The 24,852-nt window shown below is 50.6% G+C and overlaps 1 protein-coding gene across 1 annotated transcript; it reads left to right on the top strand.

Annotated features, from left to right (window-relative positions):
• Nucleotides 1-1,618: 1,618 nt before the first annotated feature.
• On the top strand, nt 1,619-23,967 carry LOC137340267 (kazal-type serine protease inhibitor domain-containing protein 1-like). The gene is made up of 5 exons (XM_068002683.1): nt 1,619-1,865; nt 18,006-18,617; nt 20,872-21,032; nt 22,851-22,998; nt 23,773-23,967. Exons 2-5 carry the CDS (start codon nt 18,119-18,121, stop codon nt 23,853-23,855), a joined length of 891 nt encoding a protein of 296 aa, XP_067858784.1. The 5' UTR covers nt 1,619-1,865; nt 18,006-18,118; the 3' UTR covers nt 23,856-23,967.
• The last annotated feature ends 885 nt before the right edge of the window (nt 23,968-24,852 follow it).

The raw sequence follows: 24,852 nt of genomic DNA, 5'->3' as shown, positions 1-24,852 counted from the left end.
GGGTTAGATACAGAGTAAAGCTCCCTCTACACTGTCCCATCAAACACTCCCAGGGCAGGTACAGCACGGGTTAGATACAGAGTAAAGCTCCCTCTACACTGTCCCATCAAACACTCCCAGGGCAGGTACAGGGTTAGATACAGAGTAAAGCTTCCTCTACACGGCCCCAAATTTGAGCACCAAACTAAGTCCCAATGATATCCCCATTGCCAACACCAATGATTCTTGTGCCTCTCTGAGTGATGGCTAATATAGAAATAATAATTTTGTGCTGTGTAGCCCCACTCACCCTGACTGGGTGTACTGTCCATTATCATTTCCCTTAGAAACAGCAGAAGAGGAGACCTTCATCCCCTCTGCCTGGGCTGCACTTGAACCCAGGTTCCAGAGGTGGAAGGACAGTGTCTGACCCATTGCATCATCCAGTGGCCCATCAGAGGGGAAAGACCTCTTCCCTTGTGTTGGAGTTTATCGTCGTAGGAATTGCTGGACTAAAACAGACCAGGGTCCATCTAGTTCACCTTCTACCATCCTGGTAGTCGCATGATGCAACGATAATGGATTGTTGACCAATCACAGCAATCAATTTCTATCAATGAGTCTACAACAGACCCAGACATGAGGTGAGGAAAACCCCCAGCGGTGGAGAGCTTTGGGAACCAGAGGTCCAAAGTCACCCGTTCCTCCCGAGCCTCCGACACGTACCACATGTCAGGTCTCAAATTACTCATGGACTGTACCCCAAAATGTTATTTTTTGAAAGAAATCAATCTAATTTGTATTTGAATGAATCAATCGGGCTTCCCGTCACTTTCCCCGTGACAACCCCGGGAGGCTGGAGTAGCTGGGGTGGGTGGAAGGAAAGTCCACCGGGGATCTACTGAAATTTGCAGTGACATCAGTGCTGCAGCACCTCCACTGGTGGGAGGGTGTAATTACAACGTGACACGTTTACATAGGCAGTTTCCATTCTAAATATGGACCAAGGACATTATTATAGAAACAGTTGAGAGGAAGTGTGTGAAGAAGATTTTTAAATATATTACAGATATAATAAAGTGTGAGAGAGGCAGGTAGACGAAGAATAGAGAGGGAGATAAATAAAGTGAAAGAGGAACAGACAGAGACAGAGACAAGAGACACAAAGTGGGAGGACACTATAGAGAATGACCGAAACAAAAAGAAAGTGCGAAACTGAGAAAGATGAAGAAACTGGGAGACACAGAGGGGCAGAGATAGAGAAAGAAAGAGAAGCAATGGAGATAGAGAGGTAGAGACAGGGAGAGAGAGAGAGATAGAGGAGATAAAGAGAGAGATAGAGATAGGGATAGAAATAGAGATAGAGAGATAGGAATATGTAGAGTTAGAGATGGAGAGATAGAGATAGAGAGATAGAGATAGAGAGATAGGAATATGTAGAGTTAGAGATGGAGAGATAGAGATGGAGAGATAGGAATATGTAGAGTTAGAGATGGAGAGATAGAGATGGAGAGATAGAGATAGCAGAACAGAGGGAGAGACCGAGGGGCAGTTGTGGTGACAGAGATCCCCGGAATGTGAAGTGTTTTCCTTCCCGATGCTGAGGTAAAGGTTTAAAGGACATGTGGTTTCCTATTTAAGTGTCAGTGAAAGGGCGAGTGCTGGGAGTCGCATTTCACTTGAAGTTGTGGAGTCCTGAGACACGGGAGTGTAAAAACAGCCACCCTGAGCTTTCTGACTGGGCTGGGGAGGAGGTTCAGAATGTGCTTTCAACCAACTCTTGGAATGGGTTGTTAAGGAGAAGATTAACCGGGAATTAATTAGCCAGCCGAATCCTCACTCCAAACAGAACTGGGAATCGCAACAAATCTACCCGCACAGTAAAGGTAAGGAACAAATCAACTCGGTGCAGAGGGTGGGTTCGTGTTGAGTTCTGTTCAAATGCCGCTGGATCGGGAGCTCCTGGTTTTGTTGCTGAGGTTTGAGTCGCTCTGTTTGCTGCAGTCACTCTGTATCTGATTGAAGCTCCTTTCTGTATTGTGTCGGCCGGTGTGTGACAGGGTCGGTTCACTGTAATGATCCACAGGCTGCTCCTCTCTGTTCACTTAACTCAGAGATTGAACCTGAGAGATACAACAGGGATATACACACACAGGGATATACACACACAGGGACACACACACACCCAGGGACATATACACCCAGGGACACATACACACCGGGATATATACACACAGGGACACACACACAGGGACATATACACACAGACAGAGACAGAGAGACACAGACACACACAGGGAAAGAGATGCACAGATACATACACACACAAGGACATACATGGACACACACAGACAGGGACAGAAACTTAACTGGTCCAGCCACATAAATACTGTGGCTACAAGAGCAGGTCAGAGGCTGGGTATTCTGTGGCGAGTGACTCACCTCCTGACTCCCCAAAGCCTTTCCACCATCTACAAGACACAAGTCAGGAGTGTGATGGAATACTCTCCACTTGCCTGGATGAGTGCAGCTCCAACAACACTCAAGAAGCTCAACACCATCCAGGACAAAGCAGTCCGCTTGATTGGCACCCCATCCACCACCCTAAACATTCACTCCCTTCATCACAGTGGCTGCAGTGTGTACCATCCACAGGATGCACTGCAACAACTCGCCAAGGCTTCTTCGACAGCACCTCCCAAACCTGCGACCTCTACCACCTAGAAGGACAAGAGCAGCAGGCACATGGGAACAACACCACCTGCACGTTCCCCTCCAAGTCACACACCATCCCGACTTGGAAATATATCGCCGTTCCTTCATAGTCGCTGGGTCAAAATCCTGGAACTCCCTTCCTAACAGCACTGTGGGAGAACCTTCACCACATGGACTGCAGCGGTTCAAGAAGGCGGCTCACCACCACCTTCTCAAGGGCAATTAGGGATGGGCAATAAATGCCGGCCTTGCCAGCGACACCCACATCCTATGAAGTAATAATAAAAAAAGACACATACATGGACACACACACACAGATAGGGACAGAGACGGACACAGACACGTACAGAGACAGGGACAGAGAGACACAGACACACACACAGGGTCATACACAGACAGGGACAGAGAGACACAGACACAAACAGGGACAGAGACAGTCACACTGTTTTCAGTGTTCTCACTCACCTGCTCTCTAACAGTCTGCTTTCATGTTTCCCAAGTGTCCCTGAAATCTTTTCATGTGTAACAGACATTTGCTGCAAATTCCTCACTTTGGGTGTGTCTCTCTCTCTATCCCTCTGTGTGTGTGTGTCTCTCTCTCTATCCCTCTGTGTGTGTGTGTCTCTCTCTCTATCCCTCTGTGTGTGTGTCTCTCTCTCTATCCCTCTGTGTGTGTGTCTCTCTCTCTATCCCTCTGTGTGTGTGTCTCTCTCTATCCCTCTGTGTGTGTGTGTCTCTCTCTATCCCTCTGTGTGTGTGTGTCTCTCTCTCTATCCCTCTGTGTATGTGTGTCTCTCTCTCTATCCCTCTGTGTGTGTCTCTCTCTCTCTCTATCCCTCTGTGTGTGTCTCACTCTATCCCTCTGTGTGTGTGTCTCTCTCTATCCCTCTGCGTGTGTGTCTCTCTCTATCCCTCTGTGTGTGTGTGTGTGTCTCTCTCTCTATCCCTCTGTGTGTGTGTGTCTCTCTATCCCTCTGTGTGTGTGTCTCTCTCTATCCCTCTGTGTGTGTGTCTCTCTCTATCCCTCTGTGTGTGTCTCTCTCTATCCCTCTGTGTGTGTGTCTCTCTCTATCCCTCTGTGTGTGTCTCTCTCTATCCCTCTGTGTGTGTCTCTCTCTATCCCTCTGTGTGTGTCTCTCTCTATCCCTCTGTGTGTGTCTCTCTCTATCCCTCTGTGTGTGTCTCTCTATCCCTCTGTGTGTATCTCTCTCTCTCTATCCCTCTGTGTGTGTGTGTCTCTCTCTATCCCTCTGTGTGTGTGTCTCTCTATCCCTCTGTGTGTGTCTCTCTCTCTCTATCCCTCTGTGTGTGTGTGTCTCTCTCTCTATCCCTCTGTGTGTGTGTCTCTCTCTCTCTATCCCTCTGTGTGTGTGTCTCTCTCTCTCTATCCCTCTGTGTGTGTGTCTCTCTCTCTCTATCCCTCTGTGTGTGTGTCTCTCTCTCTCTATCCCTCTGTGTGTGTGTGTGTCTCTCTCTCTATCCCTCTGTGTGTGTGTGTCTCTCTCTCTCTATCCCTCTGTGTGTGTGTCTCTCTCTCTATCCCTCTGTGTGTGTGTGTCTCTCTCTCTCTATCCCTCTGTGTGTGTGTCTCTCTCTCTATCCCTCTGTGTGTGTGTCTCTCTCTCTATCCCTCTGTGTGTGTCTCTCTCTCTATCCCTCTGTGTGTGTGTCTCTCTCTATCCCTCTGTGTGTGTGTGTCTCTCTCTCTATCCCTCTGTGTGTGTGTCTCTCTCTATCCCTCTGTGTGTGTCTCTCTCTCTATCCCTCTGTGTGTGTCTCTCTCTATCCCTCTGTGTGTGTTTCTCTCTCTCTATCCCTCTGTGTGTGTCTCTCTCTCTCTCTCTCTATCCCACTCTGTGTGTGTGTCTCTCTCTCTCTATCCCTCTGTGTGTGTGTGTGTGTGTGTGTGTCTCTCCCTCTCTCTCTCTATCCCTCTGTGTGTGTGTGTCTCTCTCTCTATCCCTGTGTGTGTGTGTCTCTCTCTCTCTCTATCCCTCTGTGTGTGTGTGTCTCTCTCTCTATCCCTCTGCGTGTGTGTCTCTCTCTCTCTATCCCTCTGTGTGTGTGTGTCTCTCTCTATCCCTCTGTGTGTGTGTCTCTCTATCCCTCTGTGTGTGTCTCTCTCTCTCTATCCCTCTGTGTGTGTGTCTCTCTCTCTCTATCCCTCTGTGTGTGTCTCTCTCTCTCTATCCCTCTGTGTGTGTCTCTCTCTCTCTATCCCTCTGTGTGTGTCTCTCTCTCTATCCCTGTGTGTGTGTGTCTCTCTCTCTATCCCTCTGCGTGTGTGTCTCTCTCTCTCTATCCCTCTGTGTGTGTGTCTCTCTCTCTCTATCCCTCTGTGTGTGTGTGTCTCTCTCTCTATCCCTCTGTGTGTGTGTGTCTCTCTCTCTCTATCCCTCTGTGTGTGTGTCTCTCTCTCTCTCTATCCCTCTGTGTGTGTGTGTCTCTCTCTCTCTATCCCTCTGTGTGTGTGTGTCTCTCTCTCTCTATCCCTCTGTGTGTGTGTCTCTCTCTCTCTATCCCTCTGTGTGTGTCTCTCTCTCTATCCCTCTGTGTGTGTCTCTCTCTCTATCCCTCTGTGTGTGTCTCTCTCTATCCCTCTGTGTGTGTGTGTCTCTCTCTATCCCTCTGTGTGTGTGTCTCTCTCTATCCCTCTGTGTGTGTCTCTCTCTATCCCTCTGTGTGTGTTTCTCTCTCTCTCTCTCTATCCCACTCTGTGTGTGTGTCTCTCTCTCTCTCTATCCCTCTGTGTGTGTGTGTGTGTGTGTGTCTCTCCCTCTCTCTCTCTATCCCTCTGTGTGTGTGTGTCTCTCTCTCTATCCCTGTGTGTGTGTGTCTCTCTCTCTATCCCTCTGTGTGTGTGTGTCTCTCTCTCTATCCCTCTGCGTGTGTGTCTCTCTCTCTCTATCCCTCTGTGTGTGTGTGTCTCTCTCTATCCCTCTGTGTGTGTGTGTCTCTCTCTCTATCCCTCTGTGTGTGTGTATCTCTCTCTCTATCCCTCTGTGTGTGTCTCTCTCTCTATCCCTCTGTGTGTGTGTCTCTCTCTCTATCCCTCTGTGTGTGTGTCTCTCTCTATCCCTCTGTGTGTGTGTCTCTCTCTATCCCTCTGTGTGTGTCTCTCTCTATCCCTCTGTGTGTGTCTCTCTCTCTCTATCCCTCTGTGTGTGTGTGTCTCTCTCTCTATCCCTCTGTGTGTGTCTCTCTCTCTATCCCTCTGTGTGTGTGTCTCTCTCTCTATCCCTCTGTGTGTGTGTGTCTCTCTCTCTATCCCTCTGTGTGTGTGTCTCTCTCTATCCCTCTGTGTGTGTGTCTCTCTCTATCCCTCTGTGTGTGTGTCTCTCTCTCTCTCTCTATCCCACTCTGTGTGTGTGTCTCTCTCTCTCTATCCCTCTGTGTGTGTGTGTGTGTGTGTGTCTCTCTCTCTCTATCCCTCTGTGTGTGTGTGTCTCTCTCTATCCCTCTGTGTGTGTGTGTCTCTCTCTCTATCCCTCTGTGTGTGTGTGTCTCTCTCTCTATCCCTCTGTGTGTGTCTCTCTCTCTATCCCTCTGTGTGTGTGTCTCTCTCTCTATCCCTCTGTGTGTGTGTGTCTCTCTCTCTATCCCTCTGTGTGTGTGTCTCTCTCTATCCCTCTGTGTGTGTGTCTCTCTCTATCCCTCTGTGTGTGTGTCTCTCTCTCTCTCTCTATCCCACTCTGTGTGTGTGTCTCTCTCTCTCTATCCCTCTGTGTGTGTGTGTGTGTGTGTGTCTCTCTCTCTCTATCCCTCTGTGTGTGTGTGTCTCTCTCTCTATCCCTCTGTGTGTGTGTGTCTCTCTCTCTCTCTCTATCCCTCTGTGTGTGTGTGTCTCTCTCTCTATCCCTCTGCGTGTGTGTCTCTCTCTCTCTATCCCTCTGTGTGTGTGTGTCTCTCTCTATCCCTCTGTGTGTGTGTGTGTCTCTCTCTCTATCCCTCTGTGTGTGTGTCTCTCTCTCTCTATCCCTCTGTGTGTGTCTCTCTCTCTATCCCTCTGTGTGTGTCTCTCTCTCTATCCCTCTGTGTGTGTCTCTCTCTCTATCCCTCTGTGTGTGTGTGTCTCTCTCTCTATCCCTCTGTGTGTGTCTCTCTCTCTATCCCTCTGTGTGTGTGTCTCTCTCTATCCCTCTGTGTGTGTGTCTCTCTCTATCCCTCTGTGTGTGTGTCTCTCTCTATCCCTCTGTGTGTGTCTCTCTCTCTCTATCCCTCTGTGTGTGTGTCTCTCTCTCTCTCTCTCTATCCCACTCTGTGTGTGTGTGTCTCTCTCTCTATCCCTCTGTGTGTGTGTGTGTGTCTCTCTCTCTCTCTCTATCCCTCTGTGTGTGTGTCTCTCTCTCTCTATCCCTCTGTGTGTGTGTGTCTCTCTCTCTATCCCTCTGTGTGTGTCTGTCTCTCTCTCTCTCTATCCCTCTGTGTGTGTGTCTCTCTCTCTCTATCCCTCTGTGTGTGTGTCTCTCTCTCTCTCTCTATCCCTCTGTGTGTGTGTGTCTCTCTCTCTATCCCTCTGCGTGTGTGTCTCTCTCTCTCTATCCCTCTGTGTGTGTGTCTCTCTCTCTCTATCCCTCTGTGTGTGTGTCTCTCTCTCTCTATCCCTCTGTGTGTGTGTCTCTCTCTCTATCCCTCTGTGTGTGTGTGTCTCTCTCTCTATCCCTCTGTGTGTGTGTGTGTGTGTGTGTGTGTGTGTCTCTCTCTCTCTATCCCTCTGTGTGTGTGTGTGTCTCTCTCTATCCCTCTCTCTGTGTGTGTCTCTCTCTCTATCCTTCTGTGTGTGTTTGTATCTCTCTCTCTATCCCTCTGTGTGTGTGTGTGTGTGTGTGTGTGTCTCTCTCTCTATCCCTCTCTGTGTGTGACTCTATCTCTCTATATCTGTATCTCTTGGATGTTCTTTTATACGACATTGGTATCTGTGTTTATGGATATTACTATTAAACAATCTGTGCTTTTAAAAAAACAGATGGAAGGATGCAGACAAAACCAAAGAGTTAATTTAAAGGTGCAGTCCTTTCTTTCAGATGCAAAAATGAACATTCCTTAAACTGTCAGTAGCACAATTACAGTATCAGTAACATTACTCATACTCAGTAATATTACTCAAAGTATCAGTCACATTACTTTAGAAACTGTTGATTCTATATCAGGTGACAAATAACTAGCTCAGTGACTGATCTCTCAATCTCTGTTACCCCCTTCAGCCCTACAACCCTCCGACAACTCTGGGTTCCTCCAACTCTGGCACCCACCCCCGCCCCCGCTCCCTTCACACAGGGTTGTCCCTTCTCTGGCGATTCCTCAGCTCCCACGAGTCAAGGGGAGTTCAGAAAAGGGACAAGTGTAGAGGGACTGCTGGGTGGAGTGGGCTTGATTAGCGAAGGGCCTTTCCTCAGTCCATGCTTTCTTATTATTGACAGTGTTAATCGAGGGAGAATGTTCCCTCGGGTGTAGGGTTCGAATCCTAGGGGATATGGGGTAAAAGTGAGGGGATAGAAGTATGAAGGGAAGTCGGGGGCTCTTTATCACCCAAAGAGAAATCAAGTTGTAGACAAGTAACCAGAGAAGGACATTGGCTATGAAATTGGTAAATTGGGTCATGGGACATTATCGGGTCATGGGCAGTAGGTGGGTAGGTGGGATTGAGGGATATGGTGAGAAGGTGGGTAGGTGGGATTGAGGGATATGGGGAGAAGGTGGGTAGGTGGGATTGAGGGATATGGTGTGAAGGTGGGTAGGTGGGATTGAGGGATATGGGGAGAAGGTGGGTAGGTGGGATTGAGGGATATGGGGAGAAGGTGGGTAGGTGGGATTGAGGGATATGGGGAGAAGGTGGGTAGGTGGGATTGAGGGATATGGTGTGAAGGTGGGTAGGTGGGATTGAGGGATATGGTGTGAAGGTGGGTAGGTGGGATTGAGGGATATGGGGAGAAGGTGGGTAGGTGGGATTGAGGGATATGGGGAGAAGGTGGGTAGGTGGGATTGAGGGATATGGTGTGAAGGTGGGTAGGTGGGATTGAGGGATATGGGGAGAAGGTGGGTAGGTGGGATTGAGGGATATGGGGAGAAGGTGGGTAGGTGGGATTGAGGGATATGGGGAGAAGGTGGGTAGGTGGGATTGAGGGATATGGGGAGAAGGTGGGTAGGTGGGATTGAGGGATATGGTGTGAAGGTGGGTAGGTGGGATTGAGGGATATGGGGAGAAGGTGGGTAGGTGGGATTGAGGGATATGGTGTGAAGGTGGGTAGGTGGGATTGAGGGATATGGGGAGAAGGTGGGTAGGTGGGATTGAGGGATATGGGGAGAAGGTGGGTAGGTGGGATTGAGGGATATGGGGAGAAGGTGGGTAGGTGGGATTGAGGGATATGGTGTGAAGGTGGGTAGGTGGGATTGAGGGATATGGGGAGAAGGTGGGTAGGTGGGATTGAGGGATATGGGGAGAAGGTGGGTAGGTGGGATTGAGGGATATGGGGAGAAGGTGGGTAGGTGGGATTGAGGGATATGGGGAGAAGGTGGGTAGGTGGGATTGAGGGATATGGTGTGAAGGTGGGTAGGTGGGATTGAGGGATATGGGGAGAAGGTGGGTAGGTGGGATTGAGGGATATGGGGAGAAGGTGGGTAGGTGGGATTGAGGGATATGGTGTGAAGGTGGGTAGGTGGGATTGAGGGATATGGGGAGAAGGTGGGTAGGTGGGATTGAGGGATATGGGGAGAAGGTGGGTAGGTGGGATTGAGGGATATGGTGTGAAGGTGGATAGGTGGGATTGAGGGATATGGGGAGAAGGTGGGTAGGTGGGATTGAGGGATATGGGAGAAGTTGGGTAGGTGGGATTGAAGGATATGGTGAGAAGGTGGGTAGGTGGGATTGAGGGATATGGGGAGAAGGTGGGATTGAGGGATATGGGGAGAAGGTGGGTAGGTGGGATTGAGGGATTTGGGGAGAAGGTGGGTAGGTGGGATTGAGGGATTTGGGGAGAAGGTGGGTCGATGGGATTGAGGGATTTGGAGAGAAGGTGGGACTTATCTATGAAAAGAGATGGGTTTGTTGGGTCTCTTGGCCTTTTCCTGAATATAAAGGTTCTCACACACTTGACCTGTTGCATTGTGTTCAGCAATGTGAGGGTTAACACCCAAACCTACTCTAACTGGAAGCTTTTTGAGTGTCGAATAACTCCCCAACACAGAAACTGCTTTATTGCTGGCCTCCTCCGCCACCAATATACTACACAAACTCTGGACAGTCAGTGCTAACCCTGCCAGTGTGTCCACAGCTCCGCGAGTAACTGTCCCATTCGCTGGTTCAATCTCTCGCACCACCAACTTTTGTTTCCAATTCACATGATAAGCTCGTGAGGGGCTCACACAATAGGTGGTGGGACCTGGATCAGCTGTTTTCAGTCTGATTATCTGTGTAAGATTGTACAAGCCTAGTACTTAAAACCATGGTAACCATCAGAGAGAGAGTGAGAGAGAGACGAACAGAGACGGGGGATAGAGAGACAGCCAGAGAGGGGGGATAGAGAGAGGGAGAGACAGACAGAGAGGGGGGTTAGAGAGAGGGAGAGACAGACAGAGAGGGAGAGACAGACAGAGAGGGGGGATAGAGAGAGGGAGAGACAGACAGAGAGGGGGGTTAGAGAGAGGGAGAGACAGACAGAGAGGGAGAGACAGACAGAGAGGGGGGATAGAGAGAGGGAGTGACAGACAGAGAGGGGGGATAGAGAGAGGGAGAGACAGACAGAGAGGGGGGATAGAGAGAGGGAGAGACAGACAGAGAGGGGGGATAGAGAGAGGGAGAGACAGACAGAGAGGGGGGATAGAGAGAGGGAGAGACAGACAGAGAGGGGGGATAGAGAGAGGGAGAGACAGACAGAGAGGGGGGATAGAGAGAGGGAGAGACAGACAGAGAGGGGGGATAGAGAGAGGGAGAGACAGACAGAGAGGGAGGATAGAGAGAGGGAGAGACAGACAGAGAGGGGGGATAGACAGACAGAGAAGGGGGGATAGAGAGAGGGAGAGACAGACGGAGAGGGGGGATAGAGAGAGGGAGAGACAGACGGAGAGGGGGGATACAGAGAGGGGGAATAGAGAGAGGGAGAGACAGACAGAGAGGGGGGATAGAGAGAGGGAGACACAGCAGCAGAGAGAGAGTGCAGGAGGTTAGAGAGTGAGGGCAAAAATAAAGGGAGAAAGAGAAAGACAGAGAGAGAAAGTAACAGAGAGCAAGGGGCTGAGAGAGGGGGCAGAGAGAAGGAAAGTGACAGAAAGAATGAAGGGTGCAGAGAAAGGGAGAGAGGGACAGAGAGATAGTGAGGGACAGCATGAGAAGGACAAGAGAGAGAGGCAGGGGAACTGAGAGAAGCAGAGAGAAAGACAAAAGGGATTACAAGAGCAAAAGAAAGTGAGAACAAGAGACAGAGAGGAATAGAGAGGAAGATTGAGAGAAACACAGAGAGAGAGAGCCTGTTTATCTCCATAATTAATGAACTAATTCCAAAATTACAGGAGTCTGTGGATTTGAAACATGCAATTTCTGGGAATGTGGTTTCAGCAACGAATGATTATTTTCAGAGCAAACAGACATTCTCCATTTTTTGAAATAGAAATTTCATCCCCAGATGTTGGCAGGAAATTCACCTGATCTCCTGCTCCCTCGATCCTATTCCCACCAAACTGCTGAGCACCCAACTCCCCTTCCTGGCCCCCACGTTAGCTGATATTGTTAACGGTTCCCTCTCCTCAGGTACTGCCCCCCTCCCCTTCAAATCTGTCATCACCCCCTTCTCAAAAAACCCACCCTTGACCCCTCTGTCCCTGCAAACTCCCGCCCCATCTCCACCCTCCCTTTCCTCTCCAAAATCCTTCAACATTTTGTCGCCTCCCAAATCCGTGCCCATCTTTCCCGCAACTCCATGTTTGAATCCCTCCAATCAGGTTTCCGTCCCGCCACAGTACGGAAACGGCCCCTTATTAAAGTCACAAATGACATCCTGTGTGTCTCCCTCCCTTTCTCTCCGCCTCCCAATCCCTTTCTCTGTCCCCCTCCCTTTCCCTCTCCCGCTCTCTCTCTGTTGTGTAGTTCTCTATCAGAAGTCACTGGACAGTGACTGAGAGAGGGAATCCGGTTGATTTGGTCTCTCTCTCTGTATATTCCAAATCACATCATTCTTTTTAATGATATTTTTCAAGAGTTTGTTAGTTTGACGAGCGTTTTTGAAGTTAAGAATGCTGCAGACTGACTCTGCCCTCCCAAAGCTCCAGATCCTCAAACAAATTCCAGTCCGCGGTGTCCCACATTCCGACTCGATTTCCCTCAGGATCAGGCACAGTTCCAGGAGATTGTAAATCAAATGTTGTTTCTTTCTGCTCCAGTTACTTCCCTTCTCCCGTCCTGACTGAGCTCGGATGCCCCACACAAATGAGGTTCAGCGGGCTGCTCCACCATGGGAGGCATCGCAGGCGAGTCTGATGCTGCCCTTACCTGACATCCACCCACAAGCTTTGGGTCCAGGGGTGGAGATCAGAAGCAGGAATCATGGCTGGCTTTCCAATCCTGAGCTCAGAGGACACTGAGACCAAGTGAAGCAGGTCCGAGGCCAACCTGTCATTATCAGCTCATTCAGCACAGACCAGGGATCCACCCTGGGATCTTTGTGTTCTGTGCTGCAGCTCGAGGTCCAAGCTGTACCTGCCCTGGGAGTGTTTGATGGGACAGTGTAGAGGGAGCTTTACTCTGTATCTAACCCGTGCTGTACCTGCCCTGGGAGTGTTTGATGGGACAGTATAGAGGGAGCTTTACTCTGTATCTAACCCGTGCTGTACCTGCCCTGGGAGTGTTTGATGGGACAGTGTAGAGGGAGCTTTACTCTGTATCTAACCTGTGCTGTACCTGCCCTGGGAGTGTTTGATGGGACAGTGTAGAGGGAGCTTTACTCTGTATCTAACCCGTGCTGTACCTGCCCTGGGAGTGTTTGATGGGACAGTGTAGAGGGAGCTTTACTCTGTATCTAACCCGTGCTGTACCTGCCCTGGGAGTGTTTGATGGGACAGTGTAGAGGGAGCTTTACTCTGTATCTGACCCTGTACCTGCCCTGGGAGTGTTTGATGGGACAGTGTAGAGGGAGCTTTACTCTGTATCTGACCCTGTACCTGCCCTGGGAGTGTTTGATGGGACAGTGTAGAGGGAGCTTTACCCTGTATCTAACTCGTGCTGTACCTGCCCTGGGAGTGTTTGATGAGACAGTGTAGAGGGAGCTTTACTCTGTATCTGACCCGTGCTGTACCTGCCCTGGGAGTGTTTGATGGGACAGTGTAGAGGGAGCTTTACTCTGTATCTAACCCATGCTGTACCTGCCCTGGGAGTGTTTGATGGGACAGTGTAGAGGGAGCTTTACTCTGTATCTGACCCTGTACCTGCCCTGGGAGTGTTTGATGGGACAGTGTAGAGGGAGCTTTACTCTGTATCTGACCCTGTACCTGCCCTGGGAGTGTTTGATGGGACAGTGTAGAGGGAGCTTTACCCTGTATCTAACTCGTGCTGTACCTGCCCTGGGAGTGTTTGATGAGACAGTGTAGAGGGAGCTTTACTCTGTATCTGACCCTGTACCTGCCCTGGGAGTGTTTGATGGGACAGTGTAGAGGGAGCTTTACTCTGTATCTAACAGTGTACCTACCCTGGGAGTGTTTGATGGGACAGTGTAGAGGGAGCTTGACTCTGTATCTAACAGTGTACCTACCCTGGGAGTGTTTGATGGGACAGTGTAGAGGGAGCTTTACTCTGTATCTAACCCTGTACCTGCCCTGGGAGTGTTTGATGGGACAGTGTAGAGGGAGCTTTACTCTGTATCTAACCCGTGCTGTACCTGCCCTGGGAGTGTTTGATGGGACAGTGTAGAGGGAGCTTTACTCTGTATCTAACCCGTGCTGTACCAGCCCTGGGAGTGTTTGATGGGACAGTGTAGAGGGAGCTTGACTCTGTATCTAACCCATGCTGTACCAGCCCTGGGAGTGTTTGATGGGACAGTGTAGAGGGAGCTTTACTCTGTATCTAACCCGTGCTGTACCTGCCCTGGGAGTGTTTGATGGGACAGTGTAGAGGGAGCTTGACTCTGTATCTAACCCGTGCTGTACCTGCCCTGGGAGTGTTTGATGGGACAGTGTAGAGGGAGCTTGACTCTGTATCTAACCCGTGCTGTACCAGCCCTGGGAGTGTTTGATGGGACAGTGTAGAGGGAGCTTGACTCTGTATCTAACCCATGCTGTACCTGCCCTGGGAGTGTTTGATGGGACAGTGTAGAGGGAGCTTTACTCTGTATCTAACCCGTGCTGTACCAGCCCTGGGAGTGTTTGATGGGACAGTGTAGAGGGAGCTTTACTCTGTATCTAACCCGTGCTGTACCTGCCCTGGGAGTGTTTGATGAGACAGTGTAGAGGGAGCTTTACTCTGTATCTAACCCATGCTGTACCTGCCCTGGGAGTGTTTGATGGGACAGTGTAGAGGGAGCTTTACTCTGTATCTAACCCGTGCTGTACCTGCCCTGGGAGTGTTTGATGGGACAGTGTAGAGGGAGCTTTACTCTGTATCTAACCCGTGCTGTACCTGCCCTGGGAGTGTTTGATGGGACAGTGTAGAGGGAGCTTTACTCTGTATCTAACCCGTGCTGTACCTGCCCTGGGATGAAGGTCCAGTGGGAACACACAGCACCGGGCAGATCTCAGCCTCTTTTCCAACCCTACTTCCCATTCCCCCGGAATCATGGTTCATCAGGAGGGTCGAAGATTTTCACCCTCCAAGTGATTAAGTAGATAATAGAATCTGTGAGTTTTGGGCATTAAACCTCAGACACTGTCCCTACAACAACAGAGATTCCAGCAATTTCACAAGGACAATGACATGTGGAATTGTGAGCGAGTCCACACGGGACTTTATCATAGAATCATAGAAAGGTTACAGCACGGAAGGAGGCCATTCAGCCCATCGAGTCCGTGCGGGCTCTGTGCAACAGCAATCCAGCTAGTCCCACTCCCCCGCCCTATTCCCGTAGCCCTGCAAATGTTTTCCTTTCAAGTACTTATCCAGTTCCCTTTTGAAGGCCATGATTGAATCTGCCTCCACCACCCCCTCGGGCAGTGCATTCCAGATCATAACCACTCGCTGTGTAAAAAAGTTTTTCCTCATGTGACCTTTAGTTCTTTTGCCAATCACCTTAAATCTATGTCCTCTGGTTCTTCACCCTTCCGCCAATGGGAACAGTTTCTCTCTATCTATTCTGTCTAGACCCTTCATGATTTTGAATACCTCTATCAAATCTCCTCGCAACCGTCTCTGTTCCAAGGCGAACAACCCCAGCTTAGAGTCATGGAGTTCATAGAGTTATACAGCACGGATAGAGGCCCTTCGGCCCATCGTGTCCGCGCCGGCCATCAGCCCTGTCTACTCTAATCCCATATTCCAGCATTTGGTCCGTAGCCTTGTATGCTATGGCATTTCAAGTGCTCATCCAAATACTTCTTGAATGTTGTGAGGGTTCCTGCCTCCACAACCCTTTCAGACAGTGAGTTCCAGACTCCAACCACCCTCTGGGTGAAAAAGTTCTTTCTAAAATCCCCTCTAAACCTCCCACCTTTTACCTTGAATCTATGTCCCCTTGTTATAGAACCCTCAACGAAGGGAAAAAGCTCCTTAGTATCCATCCTATCTGTGCCCCTCATAATTTTGTACACCTCAATCATGTCCCCCCTCAGCCTCCTCTGCTCCAAGGAAAACAAACCCAATCTTCCCAGTCTCTCTTCATAGCTGAAGCGCTCCAGCCCTGGTAACATCCTGGTGAATCTCCTCTGCACCCTCTCCAAAGCGATCACATCCTTCCTGTAGTGTGGCGACCAGAACTGCACACAGTACTCCAGCTGTGGCCTAACCAGTGTTTTATACAGCTCCATCATAACCTCCTTGCTCTTATATTCTATGCCTCGGCTAATAAAGGCAAGTATCCCATATGCCTTCTTTACCACCTTATCTACCTGTTCCGCCGCCTTCAGGGATCTGTGAACTTGCACACCAAGATCCCTCTGACCCTCTGTCTTGCCTAGGGTCCTCCCATTCATTGTGTATTCCCTTGCCTTGTTAGTCCCTCCAAAGTGCATCACCTCGCACTTTTCCGGGTTAAATTCCATTTGCCACTGTTCCGCCCATCTGACCAACCCATCTATATCGTCCTGCAGACTGAGGCTATCCTCCTCGCTATTTACCACCCTACCAATCTTTGTATCATCAGCGAACTTACTGATCATACCTTTTACATTCATATCCAAGTCATTAATGTAGACCACAAACAGCAAGGGACCCAGCACCGTTCCCTGTGGTACCCCACTGGCCACAGGCTTCCAGTCACAAAAACAACCTTCGACCATCACCCTCTGCCTTCTGCCACTAAGCCAGTTTTGTATCCAAAGTGCCAAGGCACCCTGGACTCCATGGGCTCGTACCTTCTTGACCAGTCTCCTGTGGGGGACTTTATCGAAGGCCTTACTGAAATCCATGTATACCACATCCACTGCGTTACCCTCATCCACACGCCTAGTCACCCCCTCAAAAAATTCAATCAAATTAGTCAGACATGATCTTCCCTTGACAAAGCCATGTTGACTATCCCTGATTAATCCTTGCTTCTCCAAGTGGAGACTAATTTTGTCCTTCAGAATTTTTTCCAATAATTTTCCTACCACTGATGTTAGGCTCACTGGCCTGTAGTTCCCCGGTTTTTCCCTACTCCCCTTCTTGAATAATGGTATTACATTAGCGGTTCTCCAGTCCTCTGGCACATCCCCTGTGGCCAGAGAGGTTCTGAATATATGTGTCAGAGCCCCCGCAATCTCCTCCTTTGCCTCACACAGTAGCCTGGGATACATTTCGTCCGGGCCTGGGGATTTATCCATTTTTAGGCCTGCTAAAACCGCCAATACCTCCTCCCGCTCGATGTTAATATGTTCGAGTATATCACAGTCCCCCTGCCGTATTTCTATGTCTACATCGTCCTTCTCCATAGTGAAAACAGATGCAAAAAATTCATTTAGAACCCCTCCTACATCTGCCGGCTCCACACACAGATTGCCATTTTTGTCCCTAATGGGCCCTATTTTTTCCCTAGTCATCCTCTTACCCTTAATATACTTATAAAACATCTTAGGATTTTCCTTTATTTTGCTCGCCAGTGTTATTTCATGGCCCCTCCTTGATCTCCTAATTTCTTTTTTAAGTATCCCCCTGCACATTTTGTACTCCTCTAGGGCTTCCTCCGTCTTTAGCCTTTTGTATCTGCCAAAAGCCCTCCTTTTTTTCCTAATCCATTCTCGTATATCCCCTGACATCCAAGGTTCCCTGGAGTTCTTGGAACCACCCTTGACCTTTACTTCTCCAGTCTATCCACGTAACTAAAGTCCCTCATCCCTGGAATCATTGTAGTAAATCTCTTCTGCACCCTCTCTAAGGCCTTCACATCTTTCCTAAAGTGCGGTGCCCAGAACTGGACACAATATTCCAATTGTGGCCGAACCAGTGTTTTGTAAAGGTTCATCATGACTTCCTTACTTTTGTACTCTATGCCTCTATTTATAAAGCCCAGGATCCCGTATGCTTTTTTAACCCCTTTCTCAACCTGCCCTGCCATCTTCAACGATTTATGCACATATACCCCCAGATCCCTCTGTTCCTGAACCCCTTTTAGAGTTGTGCTTGTATTTTGTTGCTTGCTTGTGGAGAGAGCGATTAATTTCAGCAGCTGTTATCCAACAGGAATCCAATCAATCAATCAATCAATCAATCAGATAGATTTGGGTAAAAGTGGAACATTTGACCTATGTTTGTAAGAATGATTCCTTCCCCGGTTGATTTGCCTGACGGGGACGCTAGAGTTGGCCTCAGTATCACAGAGAAGGGGAATAATTCGGCTGGTCTTCCTGGAACAGGGTGTCATCCAGTGACCCCTGCGGAGAGAATCCCACTCTCTGGGCTCACACACGGGGAGGGGGCTGTTATCACCTGTTATCTCGTTTGCCCCTGAATCTATTGGGGTTGAGGGATACGGTGAGATGGTGGATGGGTGGGATTGAGGGATGCGGTCAGATCGTGGGTGGGTGGGATTGAGGGATACGGTCAGATCGTGGATGGGTGGGATTGAGGGATGCGGTCAGATCGTGGATGGGTGGGATTGAGGGATACGGTGAGAAGGTGGGGCTAATATATCAGGAAGGGATGGCCCTGTAAGTTTGTGTCCTTTTACAGTTTCTAAATTCCTTTCTTTCTTGTTTTTCAGTTGCCGACCAACGGGAATAATGAATCTGGTCTGAGGGAGCAGCAGCTCCGGGGAAAAGCCAGAGAGGTTCCAAGGAATGTGTGTGGTTCGAGGCTCCTGGGGAGGAAGTGACGATGAGTTCAGGAGGTCTGTCCCCAGTCTTTGGTCCCATCCTTCTTCTCGTCTTAAACTGGCCTTCACTCGGGCCAGTCTGGGCAGCTGCTGACCCCTTGGACCATGTGCACCGAGGGTGGCAGAGATTACTGGAGGAAGGGGACGGGTGCCCTCCCTGCGAGCCTGAGCAGTGCGCCCCTCCCCAGGGGTGCCTCGCCGGCCTGGTGAGGGACCCCTGCGATTGTTGCTGGGAGTGCGGCAACATCGAGGGTCAGATATGTGACCTGGATAACACCAACCACTTCTACGGGCAGTGCGGAGAGAGCCTGGAGTGCCGGCTGGACCTGGGAGACCTGAGACACGGGGAGGTTCCGGAGCCCCAGTGCATGTGCCTGTCTAACCGGGCCGTGTGTGGCTCCAATGGGCAGACTTACCCGCAGATCTGCAAGTTCCAAGAGGCTGCCAATGGCAACGAGACGTCCAACATCACACTGGCACACGAGGGACCCTGTGAAGCAGGTAAGAATGGGAGGGAAGGTGCTCCCACTCAGGGAGGGGGAGAATCAGTATGGACTTGGGGAGTGGGAGAATGTCAGCATGGACCAGTGGAGAATTAGTTAGGATGTAGCAGACAGAGAGTAGGGATAATGGTTGTATACTCCAATTGGCCGGATGTGACTAGTGGTGTCCCCCAGGGATCTGTACTGGGGTCTCAGCTTTTCACTATATTTATAAATGACTTGGATGAACGAATAGAGAGCTGTGCATCTAAGTTTGCTGACGATACTAAGTTAGGTGGCACAGTAAATAGTGTAGATGGGAGCAGAAAGTTACAAAGGGACATTGAGAGATTAATTGAGTCAGAAAAACTGGGGCAGATGGAGTTCAATGTGGGAAAGTGTGAGGTCATCCATGTTGCACCTAAGTAATGATGCTAAGTAAGATCGATCAGAGTATTTCCTAAATGGTGAGAAGCCAGGAACTGTGGAGGAGCAGAGAGATTTAGGGGCCCAAGCACAGAAATCACTAAAAGCCAGTGGACAGGTACAAAAAAAAGTAAAAAGGCCAATGGACCTTATCCGGAGAGACTGTGTTCAGTTCTGGGCACCGCACCTCAGGAAGGATATATTGGCCTTGGAGAGGGCGCAGCGCAGATTCACCAGAATGATACCGGGGCTTAAAGGGTTAAATTAATGAGGACAGGTTGCAGAGACTAGGCTTGTATTCCCTCGAGTATAGAAGATTAAGGGGTGATCTAATTGAGGTGTTTAAGATGATTAAAGGATTTGATAGGGTAGATGGAGAGAAACTATTTCCTCTGGTGGGCGGAGTCCAGAACAAGGGGGCAGAACCTTAAAATTAGAGCCGGGCCGTTCAGGGGTGATGTCAGGAAGCACTTCCTCACACAAAGGGGAGTGGGAATCTGGAACTCTCTCCCCCAAAAAGCTGTTGAGGCCGGGGGTCAATTGAAAATTTCAAAACTGAGATTGATCGATTTTTGTTGGGTGAGGGGATTAAGGGAAATGGAACCAAGGCGGGTAAATGGAGTTAAGATACAGATCAGCCATGATCTAATTGAATGGCAGAACAGGCTCGAGGGGCTGAATGGCCTCCTCCTTTTCCTATATTCGTCTCCATCCACAAATATCTACCCTCCCAAATACCACTGCTCCATTACTAAATGTTTGAAGTGATTTCCCAGCTGTTCTTTTTCTGACTGAAATGAGATTTTAATGATATTTTTCAAGAGTTCATTAGTTTGATGAGTGTTTTTTGAGGTAAAGAATATGGCAGACTGACTGTGGCCTCCCATCCTCAAATGGGCTCCAGGCCGGTGAGCCCTTGAGTCCGACTGTATTTTCCCGGGGATCAGGCACAGTTCCAGGGATTAATTACGGGTGAGAAGAAAAAAACAGCAAATTTTACAACTTGTTTTGAAGATGAACGGTGTCAGACAGGGAGAACCGAGAACCATTTGCCTGGGATTTGCTGCACTGCTTTCCCCCGGTGTCCTGGCCAGTGAGGAAGAGTAACGGGAGCTGTGATGGGCAGACACCGTCCCGTCTGTGACCAAATACTTACACGTCCAATCTCCAGAGAATTATATAGAATTTACAGCACACAAACAGGCCATTCGGCCCAACAGGTCTTTGCTGGTGTTTATGCTCCACTCGAGCCTCCTCCCTCCCTACTTCATCTCACCCTATCAGCATATCCTTCTATTCCTTTCTCCCTCGTGTGTTTATCTAGATTCCCCTTAAATGTATCTCCGCTATTCACCTCAACTACTCCATGTGGGAGCGAGTTCCACATTCTCACCACTCTCTGGGTAAAGAAGTTTCTGCTTACGTAGGTTCAGGACGAGGCCATTCGGCCCCTCGAGCCTGCTCCGCCATCGAATCAGATCATGGCTGATCTGTACCCCAATTCCATTCACCCGTCCCTTGATACATGTACTTAATACGACGGCTAAATTCCCGTCTGTCAGCTGAGCAGTGAGGATGAGGCCTTGTGAATTCACTCCCCAGTTGTCAGTTGTGAACTAGCCCCTTGGGCGCTTCGATCACCTCTATCCCTTTCTGTGACCAGTCATTCTAGACATTGTCTATCCAGTGATTTCCTGATCTTCCTGGGTATCTTGTTCCGAGGACGCAGGGCCATGAGAGATATTCCAACTGTTCCCATTCTTCAAACCATCGCAGTTCTTGGATCTTCTGTACAAGCGATGTTTTTTGTTCTGATTATTTTGTTCTTCACCCTTTCTCTCGATCAGTCCCTCAGATCGTATCTCCTCCCTACAACATCTGGAACACCACTGGGGAGGATGTCATTTTTGGCTGTGAGATCTTCGCTTATCCAATGGCAGCTATCGAATGGCGGAAAGACGGGGTCGAAAGCTTCCTACCAGGTGATGACCCCCACATCTCCGTGCAGGTACCTTACTGACACAGCACCAGCATGTCTGCACACTGCCAATCTTTCATAGCAATTTAGAGACGTTCCCTAACAATCAATATCTGCCAACATGCCAATCAGACCGTTAGTTCGATACGGACACCAAGATGGACATTGTAACCACAGGCTGAGCTGCTGGATGTGAAGTTGGTTTTAAAGCTTCATAAAGTTATTCCCTTTTCCAGTCTTGAATTGTAACGAACCCTTAACGTCCGTCACCTGAACTTGTGTTACGGTAACCTTGAGGACACAGCAGCAAAATCCCGAGCACATCACCTCCTAGTGGCAGAGGATATCAGTGCTGCACTCGCTCTTTGAGGTCTGGGCGGTGGCCCCCCCGGTGTACCCCAGCCTGGGCGATGGCCCCCCCCGGTGTACCCCAGCCTGGGCGGTGGCCCCCCCGGTGTACCCCAGCCTGGGCGATGGCCCCCCCGGTGTACCCCAGCCTGGGCGATGGCCCCCCGGTGTACCCCAGCCTGGGCGGTGGCCCCCCCGGTGTACCCCAGCCTGGGCGATGGCCCCCCGGTGTACCCCAGCCTGGGCGGTGGCCCCCCGGTGTGCCCCAGCCTGGGCGGTGGCCCCCCCGGTGTACCCCAGCCTGGGCGGTGGCCCCCCCCGGTGTACCCCAGCCTGGGCGATGGCCCCCCCGGTGTACCCCAGCCTGGGCGATGGCCCCCCCGGTGCACCCCAGCCTGGGCGGTGGCCCCCCCGGTGTACCCCAGCCTGGGCGATGGCCCCCCCGGTGTACCCCAGCCTGGGCGGTGGCCCCCCCGGTGTACCCCAGCCTGGGCGGTGGCCCCCCCGGTGTACCCCAGCCTGGGCGGTGGCCCCCCCCGGTGTACCCCAGCCTGGGCGATGGCCCCCCCCGGTGTACCCCAGCCTGGGCGGTGGCCCCCCGGTGTACCCCAGCCTGGGCGATGGCCCCCCCGGTGTACCCCAGCCTGGGCGGTGGCCCCCCGGTGTACCCCAGCCTGGGCGATGGCCCCCCCGGTGTACCCCAGCCTGGGCGGTGGCCCCCCGGTGTACCCCAGCCTGGGCGGTGGCCCCCCCGGTGTACCCCAGCCTGGGCGATGCCCCCCGGTGTACCCCAGCCAGGGCAAACGTGGGACGGAGAAACGAGTAATCTGAACTTAATTCAGACGCAGATTGGGGGAGAAACTGATAAGCTCTTCGCCCCCATATTGGCCCTCGCTATTTTTTGGAGTTCCTGGTGGCCGCCTGATATCAGCGTTGGTCCAATCTAAATGCAGTATGATAACGAGGTGGGAAATGATTATTGAACTGTCTGAAACAGCCCGTACATTTAATCTGTTATAAGCGGCGCCTTTGTATTTGACTTCAGTGGAAATGGTAAATGGTCAGCGCCATTTGCCCAATATAGGCGGCTGCCCAGGACAGGCATGGATGGAGTAAGTGGTGGGGACTGTACTACAATATAAAGATAGACCAATAGCAGCATAACGTTAGTGGACTTCAGGGCAGTCTGATTAACCCGTTCCATACAGTAGACAATCCTGATCCGTGGCAGCCATTTTGTAGCAGGTTGGCCAAGCGGCCATTTTGTAGCAGGTTGGCCAAGCGGCCATTTTGTAGCAGGTTGGCCAAGCGGCCATTTTGTAGCAGGTTGGCCAAGCGGCCATTTTGTAGCAGGTTGGCCAAGCGGCCATTTTGTAGCAGGTTGGCCAAGCGGCCATTTTGTAGCAGGTTGGCCAAGCGGCCATTTTGTAGCAGGTTGGCTATGTGTCCTCGCCACTCTCCTGCACGACACTAAGTCGCTGGGCTCGTTTTTATCGGCAGTTTCGAGGAGGCCCGTTTAAATATGAAGTGACCGGCTGGCTCCAGATCCAGGAAGTTCGTGACACGGATTCTGGAGTTTATCATTGCTTGGCACGGAACAAACTGGGAGAGGTGTCGGCAGCTGCCAGCCTGACCATCGTCACGCCAGGTAAGGGAGGGGCGGAGGGACTGACAGCGATTGCACATCGAGCTCGTGGGCCTGGCCCCTCCCTCCTATCCTGTCCCTTCTCTAATATCTGCCTGAAAGGGCGGTGGAAGCAGATTCAATAATAACTTTCAAAAGGGAATTGGATAAATACTTGAAAAGGAAAAATTAGCAGGGCCATGGGGAAAGAGCAGGGGGAGTGGGACTAATTGGATAGCTCTTTCAAAGAGCCAGCATAGGCACAATGGGCCGAACGGCCTCCTTCTGTGCTATAAGATTGTTTGATATCCTCTCCCATTATTTCTTGCTCATTGGATAGTAATGAGGTGCTGGGATGCTGCCATTTGCCCTCTCCCTAGCCCAGGGGCACCGAAACCAATTACAGAATCCCTACAGCAGACTGAAATCACACCTAGGAACCTGCTGCTCCACTGCTCAAACAGCTGGCTGTCTTTTATTACCCTGGGCCAGTCCTCTCGCAGGTCCAACCCCTCCCTCTCCTCATCTGCATAGGAACAGGAGGAGGCCATTCAGCCCCTCGAACCTGTTCCACCATTCAATTAGATCATGGCTGATCAGTACCTCAATCCTACTTTCCCGCCTTTGCTCCATATCCCTTGATACCCTCACCCAACAAAAATCTACCAATCGCAGTCTTGAACGCTCCATTCGGCCCCCAGCATCCAGGGCCTTTTGGGGGAGAGAGTTCCCGATTCCCACCACCCTCTGGGTGATGATGTTCACCTGTAATACTATCTCGATGCTCCTCTTTTTCAGATCAGATGAGTGAGATTGAGACTGCGTGGAGACGGCCTCAGCAATTAGTGGACGATTACTCCGATACTGAGGACTATTACTGAGGCAGTGGCTTTGCAAACGTTGAACTAAACCCCAGGTGTTGGGGCACCAGTTCCCAAGAGAACACAAATTGACCAGGATGTGGCAGTGAATTATAATAAAGTGTGATTGTAACCACCAGATAATTACTATAATTTGCTTTCATTCTGTCCTTCCATTGGCTCAGTGACGCTGGTTTCTAATGGTCTCTGCTGGTGACTAGTGGAGTGAGCTGGGTCCCAATGGTGAGCGCGAGAGTGAGCTGGGTCCCAATGGTGAGTGCGAGAGTGAGCTGGGTCCCAATGGTGTGTGTGAGAGTGAGCTGGGTCCCAATGGTGTGTGTGAGAGTGAGCTGGGTCCCAATGGTGAGTGCGAGAGTGAGCTGGGTCCCAATGGTGAGTGCGAGAGTGAGCTGGGTCCCAATGGTGAGTGCGAGAGTGAGCTGGGTCCCAATGGTGAGTGCGAGAGTGAGCTGGGTCCCAATGGTGAGTGCGAGAGTGAGCTGGGTCCCAATGGTGAGTGCGAGAGTGAGCAGGGTCCCAATGGTGAGTGTGAGAGTGAGCTGGGTCCTAATGGTGTGTGTGAGAGTGAGCTGGGTCCCAATGGTGAGTGCGAGAGTGAGCTGGGTCCTAATGGTGTGTGTGAGAGTGAGCTGGGTCCCAATGGTGAGTGCGAGAGTGAGCTGGGTCCTAATGGTGTGTGTGAGAGTGAGCTGGGTCCCAATGGTGCGTGTGAGAGTGAGCAGGGTCCTAATGGTGAGTGTGAGAGTGAGCAGGGTCCTAATGGTGAGTGTGAGAGTGAGCAGGGTCCTAATGGTGAGTGTGAGAGTGAGCAGGGTCCTAATGGTGAGTGTGAGAGTGAGCTGGGTCCCAATGGTGAGTGCGAGAGTGAGCTAGGTCCCAATGGTGCGTGTGAGAGTGAGCAGGGTCCTAATGGTGAGTGTGAGAGTGAGCAGGGTCCGAATGGTCTGTGTGAGAGTGAGCTGGGTCCTAATGGTGTGTGTGAGAGTGAGCTGGGTCC

Source organism: Heptranchias perlo, chromosome 21, assembly GCF_035084215.1.
Source record: "Heptranchias perlo isolate sHepPer1 chromosome 21, sHepPer1.hap1, whole genome shotgun sequence".
NCBI lineage: Eukaryota > Metazoa > Chordata > Chondrichthyes > Hexanchiformes > Hexanchidae > Heptranchias > Heptranchias perlo.
This window is presented reverse-complemented; position numbering and strand designations above follow the sequence as displayed.

Coding starts and splice junctions, on each gene's coding strand:
- LOC137340267 (XM_068002683.1), top strand. CDS start 18,119: ATGAGTTCAGGAGGTCTGTCCCCAGTCTTTGGTCCCATCCTTCTTCTC. Junction 21,033..22,850: donor ACCCCCACATCTCCGTGCAG/GTACCTTACTGA, acceptor TTTTATCGGCAG/TTTCGAGGAGGCCCGTTTAA. Junction 22,999..23,772: donor CCTGACCATCGTCACGCCAG/GTAAGGGAGGGG, acceptor CCTCTTTTTCAG/ATCAGATGAGTGAGATTGAG.